General features: G+C 36.1%; 1 protein-coding gene across 4 annotated transcripts in view; it reads left to right on the top strand.

The window, feature by feature from the left end:
- The window catches only part of grid2 (glutamate receptor, ionotropic, delta 2), a 608583-nt gene that overhangs the window by 484941 nt on the left and 101361 nt on the right, over positions 1–22281 (top strand). For all 4 annotated transcript variants that reach the window (XR_015935866.1, XM_088628644.1, XM_088628643.1 and 1 more), the window contains exon 14: positions 20579–20745. Coding sequence is in view for 3 of the 4 variants with exons in the window: in XM_088628644.1 (XP_088484770.1) it covers positions 20579–20745 (167 nt within the window). In the remaining variant the exon portion in view is untranslated. The remainder of the gene's footprint in view (positions 1–20578; positions 20746–22281) is intronic.

Genomic DNA, 22281 nt, shown 5'->3' with positions numbered 1-22281 from the left:
GCTTGAGCTGCTTAAGCTGCAGGTCAGAAAAGTTCATCAAAACATCTTAAATGAGTCTGTGGAAGAAGAGAAACAGCAAAATATTGATCAGTCTGTTAGCTTGTGATTGCAATCAGTCTGAATACTTCTCTGCTCACAACATGATTTTCAAGATGGAATTACATTGTGAAATTATTTAATTATGTTCAAATCAATTTTAAAATAGCTAGCAAAACAAAACCACCATTATAATTTAAGATACAAAAGTTTTGTGCTCAGTAATGGGAAAAAAGACAGACAGTGTTGTACAATAATTAGGCAGAATCTTTTCACACACAAATTCTGTGCTGGTCATGACCTGTTTTCACTCTCTCAGAAGCACAGAAAACTACCAGTAAATGTAATAACTATAACACAAACATCTATTTAATAATTTTACACCAAAACAAATTTAGAAACCCTTTCATTAAAGCACAGCTAATTGCAATCAAGGCAAACAATTAAAAGTACAATGACACTCAGCTTCCAAAAAGTGCACAATATTATTTTGTACTGTAATGATACAATGTTTCATAAAAGTTAGAAAACCACTTCATTTTTTTCTTGTGCAAAACCAGTTTTGATGTTTTTTGCCCACTAGATATTGTCCAAGGACCTAAAAATATCTATTCATCTTCAGCCTTTGCTTATGCGCTGTTGGGTCAACACATCCCCAAAACTAATCCATAGATACTAGTGATTGAGCACTTTCACACATGGTCTCTTCATCAGGACACGATACTTTTTTTTCCCTGTTTAAAGTATTGAACACTTTGCTCAGAGACCTTTTTGTTAAATTAGGCTGTTCAAATCACTCATCGTTTATTCGTTTCAGGATCTCGGGATTTGCAAAGAACTGTGGATGAATTGCCATTGTCTTACAGGTCAATTAGATCGCTTTGGAAAACATTAGGATCATTTTTAGGAAATGAACATGAGATTCATGTAACTGGAGTGACGTACTCAAATTTACAACATGACAGACCAATGGCTGTTTTTTCTTTGATCAGGGCAGAGCCCTTTACAAACAATCAGCTGCCAGGCCTTTTGCTGAGCTTCAAACCCTTGCCAAGGAAATACAGTGTGAGTGCTGGTACTGATCCTTAATGCATATGACTGGGGTGCTGGCGGATACAACCATGAATCATTAGCATTAATAATAATTAATTAACAGTGTACTGTTATTATTAATAATAACAGTACACTGTATGTAATGCAGCTGTTTATTACCATCTAAATACTTCAACACTCTGAGGATGCAAAACTCATTTCATGTATTTTTCTGTGAAGCCTTTGAAATTATAATCCTGCTGCTTTTTTGTCACTTACAAATCAATCAGGTGATAGTAGTAATTAATAAATAGTTCCACAAGTGTACTTTGGAAAGAAGATAAAAAGCCCACACAAAGTGACATTTAGGTCGGTGGACCTAAATTAAGAGCCTTGTAAAGAAATATTTTCTGGAGGACAAAGAATATTTTTAAAAAGGTTAGATTTCAAGAAATAAGAACTCACTGCTGACACAAAAAGGGGTTTATACACACTTTCAGGGCACCTGAGATAGGGTAATAGATGTAAACCAGAAATGAGTGATGAAAAACAACTTCCTAAAAGCCTTGTGATTCTTTGAAACACCAGTAAGAAGCACTCTAAGTAATACATATTAAAGAATCATGTTTCTAAAGCTATGCTTTGCTGTGCATCTGACTGGCTGCATTCCCAAACATGCTGGGATTATCTGAGCGAGACACTGCTCTCACAGCAGCTAGACCCAGAGCAAGAATTCATTATTTATTGTGAGAATTTCACTGTTGATTTTAAAAGCAGTATTTATGTCATATTTAATCAGGTTCTAAGAGTTTCTAGGATCAATAGACTGTTAGCACTGATAGCAGCCATATAGCTGCTATGTCCTGAGCTTGAGCCATTAGAAAATTTTCTCATCATCCGCACATATTATATATAAGCTGAAAAAATGTAGAAATTGTAACTCATACTGTATAAAAATCTATTCATGAAGTTTTCTGGAAAGGTATAGGTATATACGTTTAGGTATAGGTGTATATAAAGGTAAGAATGTATTGTTACCGAAGTCAATATTCCATTATTGTTGGCAGACAAAAGTGAAGACACTTGAAAGTGACTTGAAGACAGACATTGTAGTGTAAATCACCGCTTCTATATCCCAGGGCTCTGGTGTGACCTGAATAAGGTATACCTGGCTGGGACTGGAAGTATTTTTTCCATGACACCTGACAGCCTTGCACAGAACTACAGTATAATGTCCTAATGCTCACAACAGATCTTCTGCAGGGGTTCTTGACGTACCAATAAAAAGAAAAGAGGTTTTTGAGTTGAAAACAAATCAAAAAGTTTTCAATGTCAATTATACAGTAAGGATAACATTTCAAAATGACGTGTTGATGTGTTAGAGTCTTGCCTAGTGCTGTTCTAAGAGGACTCCATCTCTGTGGAACTTCAGATCAGCAGACCTTGAGTGTGAATTCCATTCTGGAGCTTTTACTTCCAGCTATTGCAGAGTCAATAAAATTCACAAATCACAGTGTCTTGAAAATTGATTTTCAACTATGGGCTCGTAGTCTGAAATCTGAGCCATTCTAGCAGAATAATGTGCAATATGCAGTTTGCAAGTGTAATCTTCCAGTTAAAGGGGAATGGGAAATTTCATTTATTTTTATTTTTATTAGAGCATAGGTTACAAAATCGCAAGATATTACATTTACTTTACAAATTATAGTGTAGTGAGAAATAAAAACTGACTTAAACTTCATAGAAAGAATACACAAATATACAGTATATTGGCAAAATTTTGAAAATGCTTATTCTACAAAATTAACTGAAAGAAATTGTTGATTCAAGTTCTCTTTGCCCTTGCCCTTGCCTTTGCCCTAAGCTGTCAGAAATCATGTAGGAGGGAAGCTATACAGACTCTTTACATAAGGAACTATTCAACAGTCTCCTCTTTCTCAAACAAGGCTATGAGAATGGCACTGCTGGAGTGAAGACACTTGTTGAACGAATGTCTTGAACACAACAACCACCTGTTTATCAGTTTGCCTTACAATGAGGGGGATCGCCTGACTATTTTCAGTAGTCTGTGATTTCATGGCAGACCCCAGAATTATCTCCCTTTTCACAGCTGCATTGGGTTTTGATTAGAAACGTTACTCTAAAATGTTTACACAATACTTTTCATTCTAAAATTGAAATCATTCGATTGTGTACTATCTATTGACAGTATATCATCTGCTTTTTTACCTACCTTTTTGTATCGAAAATGCCTTCATGAATACTATACGCTCCCATTGTGATGCATGCTTCAGGCTATGTTCTGCTGAAGGATATCAGCACTATTCAGAAGGCACAAAGCAAATTTAAAACACGGAGATATCTCTCCTGCCATCATACCAGGAATTCATTTTATTACTGTAGCAAAGTAAGTTTCTTTAGGCTTGATATTTGGCTCTCATTGTTTACTTGTGGCCGGCTGATTGAGATTTGCTCTTAAGTACATTCCCAGCCATGTTTACCGATGATTAAACATCTTTCATAATGAAGCAGAAGTAGATGACATAGGGAAATTTGCCAGTTTCCAAGGAGACAAGGAGCACTCAGAGACTGCATGTTTTAATTTATAAGGAACAGGTTGACTTCTTTTAGCATTCAGACAAAGGGAATAATGGAATTGCCTCTTATCTAGAAGTTTATTGGTAGATAATGAAACACACGACTTTTGAGGTACATTTTGCCTTGCCTCATTTTAATTAAACATTTAATCTGAGATGCTGGAGCTGTCAAGAAACTGGGGCTTTTGTTCTTTAGCTGCAAAGTCAGTGGGTTAACCTGAATCTTAAGAAGTAGTAAATGAACCCTGACTTTCTGATAAGCCCATTTGCAAGGTTTGCAGCAGTAAACCAACGAGTTTCTGCAGATAAGAACAATGTCAAGGGTGGTTAGATGTGAAGTCGATGATTTATTGTTTGTACGTTAAAAGGTATTGTTATGATAATGCTGCGGCTTATAACTGTCCATATTTCAACATCCAAATGTGGATACCACTTTATACAGCAGTATTTTGCTGGAGCATTCTAGGTAAAGTAAAACTCAAGGGTACGCCATTATCTCATCCCCTTCTGGTTTGAACCCACAGTTCTGCTGTTCAGAGCCCAGAGCCCTGATTGCCGATCCATCCTGCAGGCCCAGCTGCTTTATTGATCGGTTGTATCTCTACATACTGGACTTGTCAGCATAGTCTCCAGTCAATACTGAACACACAAAATGGACGCCTGATAGCAGGTGCTGCATGTGTGGGACATGTTTGTTACAGCGTCAGTTCCTTTTCAAAAACTGTGTTTGAAACGATTCATTTCACAGCTGATTGTGTCTTATTTTCATTTTTTGTTAACTGCTTTGCCATTTCCTTATTCACTCACTTCTTACTTTCATCATTTATTTTTACCTTTTTAACCATGTGTTTTGACCTGATTAGGAAAACCCTTTAATTTAATCATTTTACAGTTTCTGTGACAAAGCTAGAAGAAAAGAGTCAATTTTATTGTTTCTTCAGAAGTGTAATAGTATTTTCTGATTTGGTAATGCCATAACTGAAGCACTTTTTACCAAACTGAATTTCTGAGTATTTTCACTGACTGAATAATGCATCTTTATACACATGACAGGGTTAACATTCAGTGGTTACAGAAAAAAGCAATAGAACCAAAATAAAGTAGAGAAACTGGGGAGTAAACGGAATAACTGAGCTTCCCATAACAGAATTATCTGGCCTGATGAAATCACTGTCAAACGGACCATAATGCATTTTTAATTATAAATATGTTTAATAAGTAAATCAATAAAATGGGTAACTCATTCTGAAGTCTCATAATCTTCTCAGGCTTACACTGGAATCTGCTGCCGTTAGGAACCTGGGTAAACCGCTAATAGATTGTGTATTAGACTAAGAGGCCTATGTTTTAATATATTCTTTTATCTGTTCTTCGTGGGTTTCACATAATTTTTAGACACTTTTTTTTAAATGTCAATGAACACCTGACTTCACCTCAGTATATACATTTTCATGAAATTTTGTAAACATGATTTGCTGTCAGTGATGAGGGTTCGTGCAAGTTATTGATATTCTGCCAGAAGTGCTCAGACTTGTGCTATATATATCTGTCAGATAATCCAATATTACAGATAATTTGTTTAGTATTAAGCGCTTTTACTCTTAATGTGGTAGGTACTGTATAGTAATTAATAACAGACTTCACTAATGACTCTCAACACTAAAAATAGGATAACCATTTCATTTAATGAAATCTACATATTGACACTGAATTAAAAAAGCTTTTTCTAATTAACTTGTCATTTATTGCTTTTCATAATTGATTTTTAATCTCCCTTTAACCTTGATATTTAATTGCTTTTATTTCTTAATCAGTGTTAGTCCTTGGTTTGTGTAGCCCAAAATTGTTTCATTGCAGGCTTGTGGTCCTTGTTTATGTGGGTATTATTGCCACCTAGTGGCTGGTTAAGTGAGGGCTGTCCAATCCTTATCTTTGATGGTTTTATTGGTTTCTTCAAAATGGCAGCTCCTGAATAGCTGGGTGAAGCTGTTAAGGTTGAACAATTAGGCCAATAAACACCAATACTGTATATGTCATTAAGTAAATTAATGAAAACCCACAGACACACTAGCCCTCCAGGATACACAGTTGAGGTAGTATTTTTCTGGCCCTCAGTGCTTTTCTTCGATACAGGCATATTAAACTCACATGTAGTCATGAGTATAGACCATGAGAATAAACCTGCAGTTAAACACAATTAAAAAAGGATTTAATCAATCACCATCCAATGTTACTTTTAATATAAAAGGGAAAAAAGGTAAAATTCTGCAGGCATGTTATTGTACTGGATCAAGTTTATTTTGACTAGCTTGAATTTGAAATACACAAACAGCAATATACTGTATATAAATAAATACTAAATCTCGTGAAGATTATACCAAAGCTGAAATATATTATTTAAAAGTTAAAAATGAATATTACACTTTTTTGTAGTTATTTATTTTCTTCCAGATTTTATTAACAGAGTTACAATATATCTTACAAATTAAACTGTTGTGTGAATTTTCCACTTTGAGGAAACCATATGTCTGGCAGACCAAGTGATACAGCAAGTTGTATTGCTAGTTTAAGTTTAGAATTGCATCAACTGAATTAATTCTTAATTTATTTAATTCTAAATCAATTTAATTCTTAATTTATTAGTCTAAATTCACAGTTATGCTTTCAATCAACATTTAAAAGGCAAGAAGAGCACTTCATCTGATGGCAGCAATGCATGTGTTTGAGATCTTCGCTCATTTGGTAATTAGTAGCAAAAGGATCTGAGAATCTTATCCAGCTACTGTATTTCCTGAAAGAAGCCAGAACCTACTCTGAGAACATGGCTGGGTAACATAATTCAGACTCCCTCAACCCTTTGTGTAAAGAAGTGCCTCTTGTTCACAGTTTTAAATGCACTTCCCTGTACTTTCCACTTGTGTTTTCTGGTTCAAAATTCACTGCATCAACATGCACTGACAAAGGAACAAGTACAGTAGGTTAGTTCCACATTGAAAAGTAGAAAGAAAGATGTTTTGGCTGTAAAGTCATCTTCCAATGTGAGGGAGAGAGAGGACTGTCTTTTTAAAAGTACCTGCTTCATGCTCTTTTTTCCACCTTATAGTGGATAGTTAGTTCAACCTTATAGTTGAATGTCATTGATATAAATTGGGCAGTGTTCTAAATACAGATCTCTGTGGTACTCCACTAATTACTTTACCTCAATATGAGGATTCATACCATGTCTGTAATGCCTATGCATTAACCTGTTCTCACCACAAACACATACATTAAATTGATTGTTTTATTAGGAACTTTTATCAAAGGTTTTCTGATATTCTAAATATAACACATCATGTGTTCTGTGTGTATCCATTACTGTTGTGTGTGCTGACAAGTGGACAGCCTTAATGCTTGGAATTGGGGAGGTGAATTCCCACAGCTGTTGCCACAGCAATGAATTTAAGATGATCAGAGCTGTGCTAACAGCAGCAAGAGTTTTGTTGTTGTTGTTGTTGTTGTTGTTGTTGTCTTTTGAGGTGGGGCTCTAATTCTCTACATTTTTCATGTGTTTCTTTCCTTTTACAACTGTAAGCTTTAAAATGTAGAGCTATGTACAAAATCATAATTTGTCATTACAAATATTAATATTCCGTTTCTCACAGTGAATTTAGTAAATATATTTTCTTTTTTTCTTTAAATAAATTTAAAGAAAATGTAAATTAATTTCAACTTAAGTAAATATGTTTCCTTTTATTCTTTGTTTTTGTAGTGATGGGATCTAATGGTTTTTAGATCGGTGAGGCGAAACTAGATTGTGTTTCAGCTGTTCTATACATTAATCCAGCTTTTTCAGCTTCATGGAAAATATTTATTTATTGAAAGTAATTTCTTATTTGAAACAATGTATTCCTTAAGCTATCATTATCAACATCCACTGTACTGGTATATACAGTATGAGCAACAAGACTATATGTGTTTCGCAGTCCTAGGACACAGAATACAAGATTTGACTGTAAGGATCTGATTGCAAAGTATAAACCTTGAAACGGGGATCAAGATCTGACGTTCCCACAGAGCTACGGTGTGAAAATGTCCAATAAGAAATGAGTATCGGCAGCAATAAAACAAATCATGCGAGCTATGAAACTCATGGTTGCAAATGAGGAGATCACAAGATGCAGGGTCTTGCAAACTGTGCTTGTGCTTCACTGTCCCAATGGAGTCACCTCTTCTGTTAAGACAACCCAGCCACTGCAAGCCTAGTACACTCGACCCATACACCGCTAATGTCATAGTTAGACATCTGGTTTTAAAGTGAATCGACCTTGTGAATATAAAATGGACTTTAGTGTAAATCTATACTAAATATTAGAAGCTTACCATAATAGCTGAAGTATTACAATTTTTAAGATGCATTAATTCTATTAGTAATGAAGTATATTTACTGTATATTCTAAAAGTGTTTTTCAAGTAAATTGCATAACTGAAAAATAATTTCAAATGTAATTAAGAAAAGCAATATATAGTAGTTTGTCTTAGTACACTGGTTCATTTAAAAAATCAATGCCATTAATTTCACAGCAATAAAGTTATTGACCAGCAGTTCAGTATAGAAGAGGTATTTTGTCCATTTAATTAATTACTTTATGATATGTACAGTAATTAATTGTTCTATTGATGATATATGAAAGGCAAACAACTTTTTCTTTGATGCAGTTTAATTAATCCTATAATTTCCTTTCCTGTCATCTGCTTTTGTTAAAACCACGTGTATTGAATGTTTTACTTTTTCCAATGCAAATTTTGATCCTAAGAATTTGAGTCTATAAGAAAAAAAGTGTGAAAATACAATGTCTGCAGTTAAAATAAAAATATTCACCATCAAAGAAGAGCTACAAAGAAGATCATGAAAACATCCTTAAACACTACTCAGACATTCCCAGACATTTTACAGCAGATAGCTGCAAACTGAATCATTGTACGTACTGTATATGTGCACCCAAAATGAGACAAAGAAAAGTGATATTCTCTTAGATTAATATTTTTCTACTATAAGTTGCATGTGTTATGACTTGGTTTGGTTATTGGGTCACAAATTGAATTTTTTTAAGCATAATAAAAATATTAATAATTGCAAAGAATCATTTTAGTTTAATACGAACAAATAGACTTCTCCAACGTACGCAGATAATGCTAAAAGCTAAAAGGGTTATATGAAGTGTTCCTTCTGTTGAGTGTTTCAAAAGCATCCTTTGGCTGAGCTACTTGTCATATATGAATATTAAGTGATCTCTTAATATTCTTTAAATAGGTCAGATAATCAGTTGTTCTTCTTTGAATTAGCCAATGTTATCTCCTGTGTAAAACATTAAATACCAAATTGAACTCTCAAAAAAGATAAATGCAATTAGAACACAATTCAACAATAGAAATGTATCCCTTTAATAAGTGACTTTTTTTCTAATGAACACGTGCCATATTCTTGTACTGTAGCTTTACTGGGCATTAACTGGTGTTAAAGACAATTCAGTTGCTTATTCTCGTCTGACAGTCAATGCACTAAGCAGGATAAATAGCACTGAAATAAATAGCACTTGATAAATAGCACTGGAAGTGGCCTTTGCAAGGTTACCATAAAGGGCCAGGAGAGAGAGTAGAGATCTAAGTGTGCAGTACTTGAAGGTTCACTTCTGGTTCTGAGTCAGGCAGCACCCTTCCCAGGTGAGCACCAGGTTAGCACTAGAGCCTGATGATGGTTGTATATTCGCTCTTGCACTTGTCTTTCATACAGCTGAAAGGTCTTTCTGGGAAGCTGGGAAGGGAGGACTCTGTGATAATTCTCCCGTTCTGCCTGTGACAGCACTGTGAAGTTTAATTGGACACGTTTGGGATTTAGTCCATCCATGAATCCCAAGAGATATGTAATGTGTGGATTTTATTTTGTGCTGAGAGATTAAAAAAACTGAAAATGTCATGTAGTATTGGTAAACATTATTATTCACATAGGCTTGTACTGTTGTATTGTTATATTAGTACATTATTCTTTAATGATTGTGAATTTGCACTTTTGTTCACCTCATTATTATGCAGCCTTATTATTATTGACAGCTCAATTAGGCAGACAAATACTTTTGGCTTTGGTCGTACATTGTGTGGTATTCTTACTGTAAGTCATTCTTTGTAGAGAACTGCTCATTTTGCTGATCTTTATGACTGTATGAAGACCAAGCAGTTCCTTCTTTTCCTCTTGCTGATGTGAACTAGCTTCCTACCTGAGATGAGATATTCTGCAGTGCCCCAAAGCAAGATTATATTAAGCTCAGGTTAGAAATGTCATTATGCTCAATTTAGATGTTCACAAACATCCGGTTTCCTTTCCCTCCAAGATACAAATCAGTCTTTCTGCAGTGCTGCAGAACACATAACTGTTTCCTTCCTGTCTGGGGGCATGACAAGGACTGGAAGCTAATGGCAGTGGTAAAGGCAGTGTTACAGATGACTCACTGTGACTTGTAACACATCAAAGAACTGTTTATGCAAAGACAAAGCTTTCACATTGAAGCAGTTGCAATGTGCTTGCTTGATTTGCAACTAAAGAAACAACATGTTTCGAATTCAGACAAGTCTTGAACTATTAATTGGTCATGTGGAAACCCAATATACCTGCAAATAGTTCAACCCTGCTGAAACTGCCAAACAAAACGAATGCTGGTACAAACACTTAAGATTAAGTAACTTTACTTATTGTTGAAGTTTTTGAAATTGCACTTCAGTGGTTGTGATTTTTTAGTGTACAATATCTTAAACTTTATAGAATGAGATATTATGAGACATTGTATGAAAAGTGCAGATAGTTTGCAATAATTTTAGTATTTTTTCATTTATCTTGCTTTTTTTAGCCTTAAAATTTGGTTATGTGAAATTATTTATTTTCTCATGAAATAAGAGTGGCATGGTGGCGCAGTGGTTAGCTTTCTTACCTCACAACACTGGAGCCTTGGGTTCAATTCTTGGTGTGCTGTCTGCATGGAGTTAGTATGTTCTCCCAGTGTTTGCATTGGTTTCCTCCAGGTGCTCCTGTTACCACAGTTCAAAGACATGCTGGTAGGTTAATTGGCTTCTGTAAAATTGACCCTGGTGTGAGTGTGTGCGTGTTTGTGTCTGTGTGTCCTGAGATGGATATGGTAGGTCCTGCCTTGCACCTGTTGCTTGCCATGATTCTGGCTCCCCTGCAACCCTGTATTGGATAAAGCAGCTAGAAAATGGAATAGTTACTGATCGGCAATAAGTGAGTTGGTACAGCAATGAAGTTGTACATCAGGAGGTTCAGCAGAAGCCCAGAGTTTATTAGCCAAGCAAAGGACTAAGGCTGTGAGTCCAGTGTGGGGACAATCTCTGCTGCTGAGTTGTAAATGTAGAGCGAAATCTAGTTCATGCTTAACTTATTTGGCTCAAGGGGAGTGTGACCCTCTAAATGTGACCTCTATTGAAATGCCTTAACCTGTGATTGGTGCTGTAAAATGCAGGGCCGTTTTCCATGGTGAACAAAATCTGATTGAAAACAAAGAAAAACATAAACACTGATGAAAATAATTTTCTCTCACAGGGAGGTGGAAATTTTACACAAAAACTCACTACGATTGAAAAGCTGTAGAAGAGGGTTTAGCTGTAAGTTGTGAAAAAAGTAAATGGATGGATGGCTTTTTTTAATGTGGTTTTGATGACCTGCCAACCCCTCAAATATCAGTTAGGTTCTGCATGTAAAACCACAACTGAGGTGATAAAAATGTACCTTGATATCTCAGGTCTGGGCAGTGATAAAGATTGCTGCTGCAAGTTTAAACCATTTAAACCAAGTTAAAAACCATTATTTTGTCTAAAAGTTAAAAGATTCTTCCTTTCCTTCTGTTTTTTTTTAAATGTAATTAATGTTTATTTTTTACCATTTAAATTATGGTTGGCCCTCAATAACTTTGTGTTATTTTTAGTACTTATCAAAGAGTTTGTATTGGGCCATACACAAAGTCACAACCACTTCCTAATCCAACAATGACATTGCTTTGCCTTTCAGTAAACATAAATACAAAATCTGTGTTAAGATTTCATTTTTTCTTCTAGTAAATTCTAGCAGCATTATTTTGAAACCATTGTACTGTAATGTCTCCTTTAAAAATTGAAACCAATTATAAGATGAAAGTTCACGTTTATCATACAGTAACTAAAATAACTGTTGCTGTTATCTTTTAAAACTGTTTTCTTTGTTTCACAGTGAAATAATAATAAAAGGATTTGACCTCAACTCTAGGTTCTAAAATTAAAACTTTAGCGTGAAAGATTCTTTTAATAGTTTCTCATAAACAGCATTTCTAATACTTTAGTAGGCGCCTGTGTCTAAATTGTATGTTTCGTACTGTTCAGTACAAACTACTGCTGCCCTTTACAGATCAAACCAAACATGCTAAATGCTTAGCACAGTGCACTGTGGTTTTAGAGCAATAATCTCAAGTTTTTATTGACCTAAAACCTTTTATATCACAGATGCTGCACTGAATGTTTGACACTGGGACAGCAATCCTGGACAGCAGCTTTATGTATAATGAAAATGCAGTCCACCCAGTGAATCAATCTTCTAGTGACATTCAAGCAAGAGGTTCAACACTTTGTTTGAGGCTGGGCTGATCCTATGTGCTGCACCATTCAGCAAATATATTGATGACTATGTGGGTGCAGAACAAAAGCGTCCTTCTCTAAATTAATGTTTGCACGCAATCCCAAAGGTTACACCTGAGTCTTATCTGTGTGCAGTAGCTTGTAAAGCTACAACAACCCAATTAGTCATTTGGAAAAAGGACATCCTAGATAAAATTAGGAACTGGCTGTGTTCTTAGCTACGTTGTTTAACATGTATTGATTTAGTCCAGTTCATGGAGCATTGTAGTATTCCAAGAGAGGAGACAGAGGTGTGAAAAGAGATCATGTAGAAGGGATATTAGAGGGCAGATTTTGCTGTAGAGGAGATTTTCTTGTTATAGTGTACAGTGTAATAAGAAGAAAAGAAACAGGTTACAGGAAGGATAAAGCAGTTGAAAATGTCCAGAAAGACATAGGTTACAGAAAGGAGGTGCTTGTTGACAGATTAATTGCACCTGTTGGAAGACACATTCAATCACAGGAGGAGTCTTGCAGAAACAATGAATTTGCAGGTGATTGAGGATCACGTTTTTGCTAAAAATAACAAAAACAAATTATTTTCCAGGCTTTTGTAAAAAATGTTGTTGGTGCAAATGCATTACTTTCCGTAAAGAGTGATTGTGCTTCAACGTTTCATAGATTAACAAACAGAATTTGGCTGTTAAACTAATATATATTCAGAATATACTTTTTTAATTGCATTGTAACTATTAAACATTACTTTTTGTCTATGTTGGCTCACACTAACAAAGTAATTTAATACAATATCACAGATAAGGTTGTCTGTGATGGAAATCCATCAGTCTTGGGCTAATTTGAGGTTAGATTAGCAAATCCTAAATATTGATGTTGATGTGTGTGCTTTTATTTTTAAAAGCTCTATTCAGTGTTCAAAAGTACTGGATGTCAAGATTTTAATGGGAATGAGTTTTTGATAGTCAGCATTCTGGCAGATGAATATTATTTCCTATAAGCACATACGTATTACTTTTTTTAGTTGTTTGCTAAAAAGATAATGCCATCTAATCAGGCTCTACCCCTTCATTCAGAAGCACAAGCAGGTGACACAAGGCACTATTGCTCCTGAATAAAGAGAAGCTTTCTACCAGCTGCCAGTCACAGCAAACTCCTCATGCAGATTACAGTCTGTGCACTTTTGAGGAAACTGATTACAAAAGTAACTGTGGCATTTCCACTCCACTGGTGTTTCAATAAGAAACTAGAGGAAAGAATAATTTATTTTTTGCCCGAACAACTTTATATGCAGCCTAAATCACATATAACATGTTCAACACTAGTAATGTTTTAACACAGGAAGATCTATTTAAGCACAAGGGTCTTCTTCAGCACCAGAAGTCATCTTTCCACTGTTGAGGTTCAGGGTGTTGAGAATTGAATGTTGAGAAACTTTCTGTATTGGAGGGAAGAGTGGAATAGAAGTCCACAGTGTGATCTATTCTGTTTACGATCCCTTTGATGCATACTGCGATGTACTGGAGAATCCAGATATCTGAACACAAGTGCATGGAAGATGGTGACGAGGTATCATACTCGGACAACTACCAACATTTTAGGCCTCGACTCAACTCCTCCTTCATCCAGCCTTCATCCTCCTGAAATCCAGGGCTTGCCACCTCTATGGACTCTGGAAAGATGGCCTAAGAGATCAAAGATCTTGTCACAAGGCCCATTAGGCAGTGCCATTGTCACTTACAATTCAAACTTCTGTAATGAAGAAATTATCAGCCAGTACAATCATTGCAAAACACAGAGTCTATGCAGAGAAACCAAACCACTGAATAAAGGTTACAGTATGTGGCCACATGTAATTGTTTTTTGTATGAATTGTGTATTTTCTGAATGATTTCAGTTTAGTAATTATAAAGCAATTTTCTGTTTGTGTTAGACCTTTCAATACAGACTTTAGGCTGGAGGACACATTCAGTACCTTTTTCTTTAATACATGTAAATAAAGCACACTGTAAATAAAGCCATGGAGTGGACAAAGCTAAATGTACATTGAATAACCTATTTTCAGATCATTCATAATCTTTTTGCTATTTGTATGATAAAAAATAATTGTATTGCCAAATCCTATTAGCAGGAACATTTCAGTTCTAGTTCAATGAGCTGTCCAAGGCTGTTTTGGCAACATCTGTTCCCAATTATTCTTCAGTTTTGCTATCAGTTTGCATCTTTGAAAACTGCTTTTCATTATTGCATAAACCTAATCTGCATCGTGATAACCTATTGTTTTAACCAAGGTAACAATATGACTTAAAAGATAACTCCAGGCCAATTAAGAGAAAAACAAATGGAGCAAAAATAATTTGACGCAAGTTACAAACATCATTCCTCCTTCTATTTATAGTTTGCCTTAGCTGTGCACTATGAACACCACAGAGCAGTAAATGTGTGCTTACAAATCGGTAGCAGGCACACCTTATTGAGGCACAGGCCCTTTTCTACAATGTTTTCTGCTGATGTCAAGACATTCTACCTAGTATTTCACTGATAAGATAACCACAAGTCTTTAGTTTCACATTATCACTTAATATTAAATAATCTAAAATGTATTTTTAATTAAATAAGGTTTTTTAAGCTGAAACATGCATCAGAAGAGAAAGTGCTTAGCAACAGCAATAGCTGATATCTCCAAATAAGCCAGGTTAAGAAGGACTTGTAATTATGTTTTAATTATTTAGGAATTATAAAATATTTTAATTTTGCAGCTGTTGAGATAACAGCATGACCACTTGCTGTTTAAATACACTTAAATTCACTTGTTGTTTAAATACACATAGACCTTGAAATTGTCAACCTTCATGGAATATTGTGCTTGAAAATGCGCATTCATTTGAAGTATGAATACAGCTGCATTTCACTAGGAAAATGAATTAACATGAATAGATTCTTGCAGCATCTTAAGAACAATACTCCTTCAAAACGAGATTCTTTAAAGAAAAAAAGTGTTTTTCTCAGGCCTAATACCTTCAACAGTCTTAGTAAAGAGCTGTTTCTTGTATTTAATTTATACTGTAGGCTATTCCGCACCACATCCTATATCTTTAAATGCGAATTTAACAAGGTTTTCAAGTTTAAAACATCCATATGATTTTATCGTCACATATTGTGTTAATCTGTAAACAAAAGGTGTTCATAATACTTCACTCCATAGTTCTTTTGCCTAACATTATGATTACAGTATTTTCTTAATCCTCATTCTGTTCTCATCTGCAAACCCAACTAGTTAACTATACCAGACTCCAGTTCAATGCTATAAATTAGGAAGAGCAGAGGTCCTTCTAAAAGTCAAAATAAATCTCATAGTCTGTTTGTATACATTACTGTTGTTGGTTATTCAAAGTGCATTAACAGGTTACTTAAACAAAACCTGGAATTTCTAAATCTATGTTGACTAGGCTCTAAACTCAAACTGCCATGCAAATGATGTTTTAGCTTAGTACTAACTATTATTTACTTACATGTGTAACGTTGCCATAGCCAAAATGTAAATGTAGTGGCTCTCTGAAGGCACCAGTTCTGTAGGGTTTGGGCATTTACTGGGACAATTATTAATTGTAGCAGTAAATCACAAAATTGATTCTTTTGATGGCTTTAGAATCCAACCATGTGACATAACTCAAACAACGCACACACACAGGTACTAATACACGAGGATACATTTATTAATACTTAGAATATGCCTATAAACCTAACAGATCTTATCGAGAGGGTTATCAGAATACAAAAGATATATATTCAGTCAGTTACAAAGTGTTACACATCAAGAGGACATGCATTCAGTATATCATTCATTAAGACCGTTTCGTAAATGCACTTGGTTATAACTTCTACATTGGATACTCAAAACAAGTACATAACTCTTAGGAATTAAATTGATATCAACTGGTTGGGATAACAATTGAATTATCGAGCTGTAATGCATTGAAGTTGAATACTCATCCAATCTCTGGGGATTCAGATCTCCTGCGGGCACAAAGAAACAGTTGCAGGCTGTTGCTGTCCAATCCGTGCTCTCTGGCTCGGTGCCAGGCTGTGCTGTGCGGCTTGCGACGGTGCACTGCTGATGCTCACTGACCGGCTAGTTAGTGTTGGCTTTAACTAGCAAAGTTTGTGCACAGGAGAAAAGATGACTGTGGGTCCCAGCAAGTCAGGAAGAGGACCGGTTCATTCCTGATGGAGAGCTAGTTCTGAATAGTGATTCAGCTGTCCACAGTTCTGACCTGTTCACGAGGCCTGCTGCTGGTGCTAATCTCGGGTGGATCCTCTGGTTACTCTCTGGCAACCTCCGCTCTAGACTCTTAGAACAAAGGAAAGTTCTGGCACTCGGACACACTGGCCGTTCCGTGGTTGTCCAGGCTGAGTCTCAGGATGGTCAGGAGGCGCGCTGCGAGAATGTCCTGCCCTTGGGAGCCTTCTGCTCCTGGGCCGTCCTGCCCTGGAATTCTCCTTTGAATTCCCTTTAGAATAGTCCACAGAATTCTCTCCTGAAATCTACTGAATCTTACTGAATCTCTGTGTTGCCTGTTTTTACCTGGAGGAACTTCAGCTCATTCATTGGCTGAAAGTTCCATGGGCATCAGAGTCCCACGTGGGTTACTCGGCCCTACCAGTCCCTGATTGGTTGATCAAGGTGAGATATGAGTCACTTACTCCTGACACTTAGGAATGCAGTCCAGATGTCCATCTGGCACTCCCTAGACAGATAGGCGCCAACGGATGACCATTGATCATGATAGCCAGGCTTAGCTAAGTGCATCCCCCTTTGGGAGCTGTCCTAGGAAACCTTAAATCAGCCTGCATGAATAGTTTCTCTGTGGCTGCACCACAGAGATGAACAGAGAAATGGGGCCTCATTTGGGAAGGCTCAGAACATTTAATTCTTTCTTATTAATAAGCCTCGCCGCTACATATGTAATAAAAGCAAGAAGACTCCTCCATCTGAACTGTACTGAGTTCAGCTTTACTATTCTTTTCCTGAATGCACATTACATTAGCGAGAGGAATAGTCCTAGTATGAATACCTGTAGTACCCTTTTAATTGCATCATCCTAACATTAACACTGACCCCTTATCTGTACACTCTGCTTCCTATCCAATTACCTGTACTCCATCCAAAATCATACTTTTCCTTGAATCCTTTCTGAACACAATTTAATAATTAATCTGTAGTAAAGATCTGTGTTAAAATCGTTTATTGATAAAATCCTGCTTGTTTACCAAATTGTAGAATGTCAGGAAAGCAAAGCCAGACTTTTTTTAAATGCATGCCCACCATCTCCTGCTATCATTTTTGCATTCACACAGTTCAGTTCTCATTATTGTTTGATTTGTTTTGTTTTTTCACCTTTTTATGGAAGAGTGCTACATTAGGTCAATTGATATTAATCTGTCTTAAATGACTCTTGGAAGAGTTCTGTTAAAGTTTTGTTAATACCTTCAAACTGGAGATTTTTATGATTAGTGCTTCTAATACCTGTTTCTCTTCTACTGGACCTCTTCTATTCTAATACATTTTAAAGGAGACTTTAGTCTTTCCCCAGCCAGGGGCTCATTGACTCTCTTCTTTAGTGACCACCTGAGCAGCTTATCCATTTAATACATTAGCCATCTCATTTTTATCTTCTAAAGCTTGCCCATTATTAACTCTAAGACTCTGCACATCATCCTTTACAGTTCTTTTGCTGCTGTAATGCTATAAAAACCATGATAAATGTGTTCTGTTAATAATATGAAATATTTGTGCTTTGAAGTAGTGGAATACATTTTGTACAGTGCCTCTAACCTTGCTGTAAGATGAGTATCAAGCACCTGGCCGAAAACAGAAAATGTAGCATCTTAATTCTAACATTAATTTTAAGTTACTTTTGCTTCAGGTACGAATCTTGTTAATCAGCATGAAGTGGTACCACTGACAAGTGTAAGAATAGACAAGGAGGTCAGGCTCCTTGTGTTAAAGGGGATCAGAGTGAAGATAGAAGAGACTAATTGGAACATGACACCCCTCAGAGACGTAGAAATAGAGGAAATCAAGGATAATTTGCACATTTGTTGGAGCCTGATGGACAGTTAGTGAGGCTTGGAGCAGCAGGCACACAATATCCCTCTGTAATTGGGATACTCTTCATTTATCCATCTTCGCCAGAAAGCCTGGTTGAGAAGAACAATACTGTCTTCTAGCTTTGGTTCGTGCTGTGCTCTGACTTGCAATTCTCTACTTAATAAGTACAATTAGTATTATTCCATTACTTTTTGATTATTCAAAGCCAACCAATCAAACGTACAAGAGTGACTCTCGAGAATCAGGTCCCTGTGTTGTAATCTGTGAGGCATGTTCACCTGCAATCCCGTAAGCAGTACTTCTTCAGAATAAATAGGTAAAGAAAAGCTAGCACAGAGACATTGAAGCCTTACAAAGCAGAAACGGTAATGGATACAAGTTTTCATTTAAGCGCTATTATGTAAAATGTTCACAAACATAGGCTTGTGGTCTAAAGATTAGATTTGGGGCACAGAAAAAAAGGCATCTGTTAAGCAAGCTAACAAGTAATTTGCATCTGACTGAAAAAGAGTTGTTTCTGCAATTGCTTATGTTTAACTTGGCAATGATTTTTGGCTTGTTCATTTATTTTCACCACCGTGAAACATGGGATTCTCCATATTAATGTTCTATTTTAAAATGACAGCATGCAAAGAGAATTTTTTTTTACTGTTGCAGAAATCCCTTACATTGCAACTTGAAATGCAGGCCATCAACTAATAAACACTCATATCACACTGAATGAAGTCATCTAATCACACCTAACAAATGGGGTGCTGTATAAGTTAGTTTAGCCATCCAAACTACTGTGTGCTGAAAACATGCACATACTGTACATACTGTATGAGAATGTGCATAAACCATCTCTATGATTAACAGCTCTACACACTACAGGGCGCTAACATCACTTGTTAGACACAATGGGAAGACACAATGTCCTACTGCTGTCCAAAAAAACTTGCCATCAATACATTTCTCTCTGTCTTGTTACACTTCCAATTTGTGACACATGTGCCAAGGGTTTTTGACATCATCTATCTATCACTTAAGGAAAGCTAACTTTCAGACTTAAAAATCTAAAGTAAGCAGTCTGATTCTGGAGTGATCCCACCATCATACAGCCACCTCCTGTGCAGTCACTGGTACACAGGACCAATCACCTACTTAGGAAGAGACAGAGGAAGTGCGTCACCAAACACCTTTTGTCATGTCTGTTGGAAATGTGAGTGCAGAGTGTAACAGGCCAGCCTGTGCTCAATCCACACCATGTTCACACTATGCTAGTCTATACCCATTTCGCACCAAGTTAATTCTGTTCCAGTCTGTATTTTGTTACAGTGTTTCTGAAACAGTTTTCTTTTCCAGTTGTTTCCTTCTATTCTACTTTACACCTGAAGAAAAAATATTCATGTGCATGCAGTAGATCTTTACTGTTGAATAAGTTTCACAATTTACACTTTCTGTTCTGTTAAAAAATGCGAGCTCTTTGGTACTGATTTGTAATTCTGAATACAAAGTAAAAAAATGTAGTTAAACCTCTTAAAAGACGAATCCTAGCACAAAATAAACAGAATCTCTTCCAGATAACATACCGTCAATTTCTGTTAACTATATAGCATAGCTTTCATTGATTTGGTTTTATTCTTACCTACTGTAGCAGGAAAGGTTAAAAAAACACAAATTAAGCATTCTGTGTTTTCTATTCTGTTACTCCAAGACTGTAGAATCATCTCTCAGCCCATATCGGATCTTGCAAGTTTTAATTTTAATTTGTTGTTTTAATTTGTATATAACTATCTCTTTTCTTTGATTGTTTTATTGTACAGAGCCTTGAGATGATGGACCATGAAACGGTGCAATATAAAATTGTGATTATTTTTTAGAAAAGCAAATTCTCAATGAACTTTGCAAAGTGTTCTTAAAATTATTGTTTTACTGTACATTTATGAAAGGTATAAAACTACCAAAGACAGGTGGTATTTTGGATATCCTTATAATTTGAAAGACAATAAAACACCCATCTCCCAAAACCTTGACTTTTTCCCCAAATATAATACAGGTTTTTGGTTTTAAGACCCTGATAAAGTCCATAATGTCTGACAGCCTGTTTTACTCAAAGATACGTGAGGTCTGAGTCTTCAGACAGACTGAAGTCTTCTATCTTTTGTCTTGGCAGGTGAAATATGGAAACTTTGCCTTTGTGTGGGATGCAGCAGTTTTGGAATATGTTGCCATTAATGATCCGGACTGTGCTTTCTATACGGTTGGGAATAACGTGGCGGACAGAGGATATGGAATCGCCATGCAGCACGGCAGTCCTTACAGAGACATATTCTCACAGAGGTAGGAAATACAGGATGACTGTCTCATTTCAGGGCCGCGCCTTTTCTTCTAGTGGCTCAAAATCTAAGGTTCTACGTGACAGGTAATCTCATGACATTCTGTAATGTTTGACAAAAGAGAAAATCCTGCTGCTTTAAAATAAGTGTATTGAACATATACAGTACCTGCACACATGACATATAATCTATTGTGTTGCGTTGTAAGGCGTCATGCAAACTCGTATACCTGAATGGCATAGCGGATAGCACTGCTCACGCTTCCTGGGTTTGATTCTGGACTGGGGATTGTTCTATGTAGAATCCCCCACATTTTACCCACCTCCACTTGAGTTTTCCCCTGTTAATATGATTTTCTCCCACTTCGCAAGGACTTAAGAGGGGCCCTTCTTCATTAGTCCACAGTTTCTGAAGTAGCTCTGATACAAACGTGAACTCAGCACATCTGGGAAAGGGGTCAGAAGAATAAAATGCACTTACTGTACTTACCTTCCTTCCTGTTATTGTAGACAATGCAAGTAAAATGGCTGATGTGCTGAATGTATATTTTACACAGATGATCATTAAGGCATAAATTAACAGTATGTCCCGGGCATACTGGTAGGACAGGAGTTCTGTATTGGATCTTATTTCCATTCTTGTGAATAAGGTAAATTGTGTTTCGGATGTAGAAGAATTCAGCAACAGACAGGTGTGCAAAATAGTTGGGGGTCACTAAAACGTACAAGCTATTAATTGAAAACTTGTTAAAATGTTGTTTAAGAACATTCAAGTAATGTACCTAATGCTCTTTATTCTTGCTGTCAAGATGTAATTTGTTTTAATAATGTTTGTGCTTGAAGAAGTTTTCAAAAGTCTATTTTAATCACTCAGCTGACAAAAAGTGCTGCTCATGGATCTTTTTTAACGGTATAAACAACAAGTACAGGACGATTGCTGTACAGAGAGCTGTGAATGATGGATTTAACCAGAAATTACTGGCCTTGACAGAAAGTGGCATTCAGTTACAAAGTTCACAGCTGGAGCTGGAGTAAAGGAATTTGGTTCCATTGTTACAGAATAAGTGGACATGGTCAAGTACCTCAGATTTTTAATACTCATTTGATTTTTTTTATAAATTACTAAGAAATGACTCAGTTTTCCTTAATTCCTTAAGTGTATAATGAAGGGAATTTGCAGGTAGCAAGTCCTTATCATTGTACTTGTTGATTTGTAGGTAACACATACTTTTTACAGTAATGCATCTGTTTTTGTTAATACAGCTTGTAACAAAAGGTATGGGAAGGACTCCGTGGTGGTATCTTGATGTTGGCTTGTTGAAGGGCTTACTTTGTGTGTAGACAGTATCTAGAGGAGAAATGCTACAATAAAGACTCCTTCCACAGCATTTTTCCATCCATCAAGAATTTTAATATGGTCTGGTCTCACTAGATACTTTATTTTGGGGAGGCTAGACACAACATTCCGCAAGCATTCCTTGCATGAAACCACTAAGACTGTTTCTCCAAGAAGAATCACACACAGAATGCATACTTTGTTC

This window comes from Lepisosteus platostomus, chromosome 4 (genome assembly GCF_059453375.1).
Source record: "Lepisosteus platostomus isolate fLepPlt1 chromosome 4, fLepPlt1.hap1, whole genome shotgun sequence".
NCBI classification, from domain to species: domain Eukaryota; kingdom Metazoa; phylum Chordata; class Actinopteri; order Semionotiformes; family Lepisosteidae; genus Lepisosteus; species Lepisosteus platostomus.
Note: the sequence above shows the minus strand (reverse complement) of the source record. Positions and strands in the feature narration are given on the sequence as shown.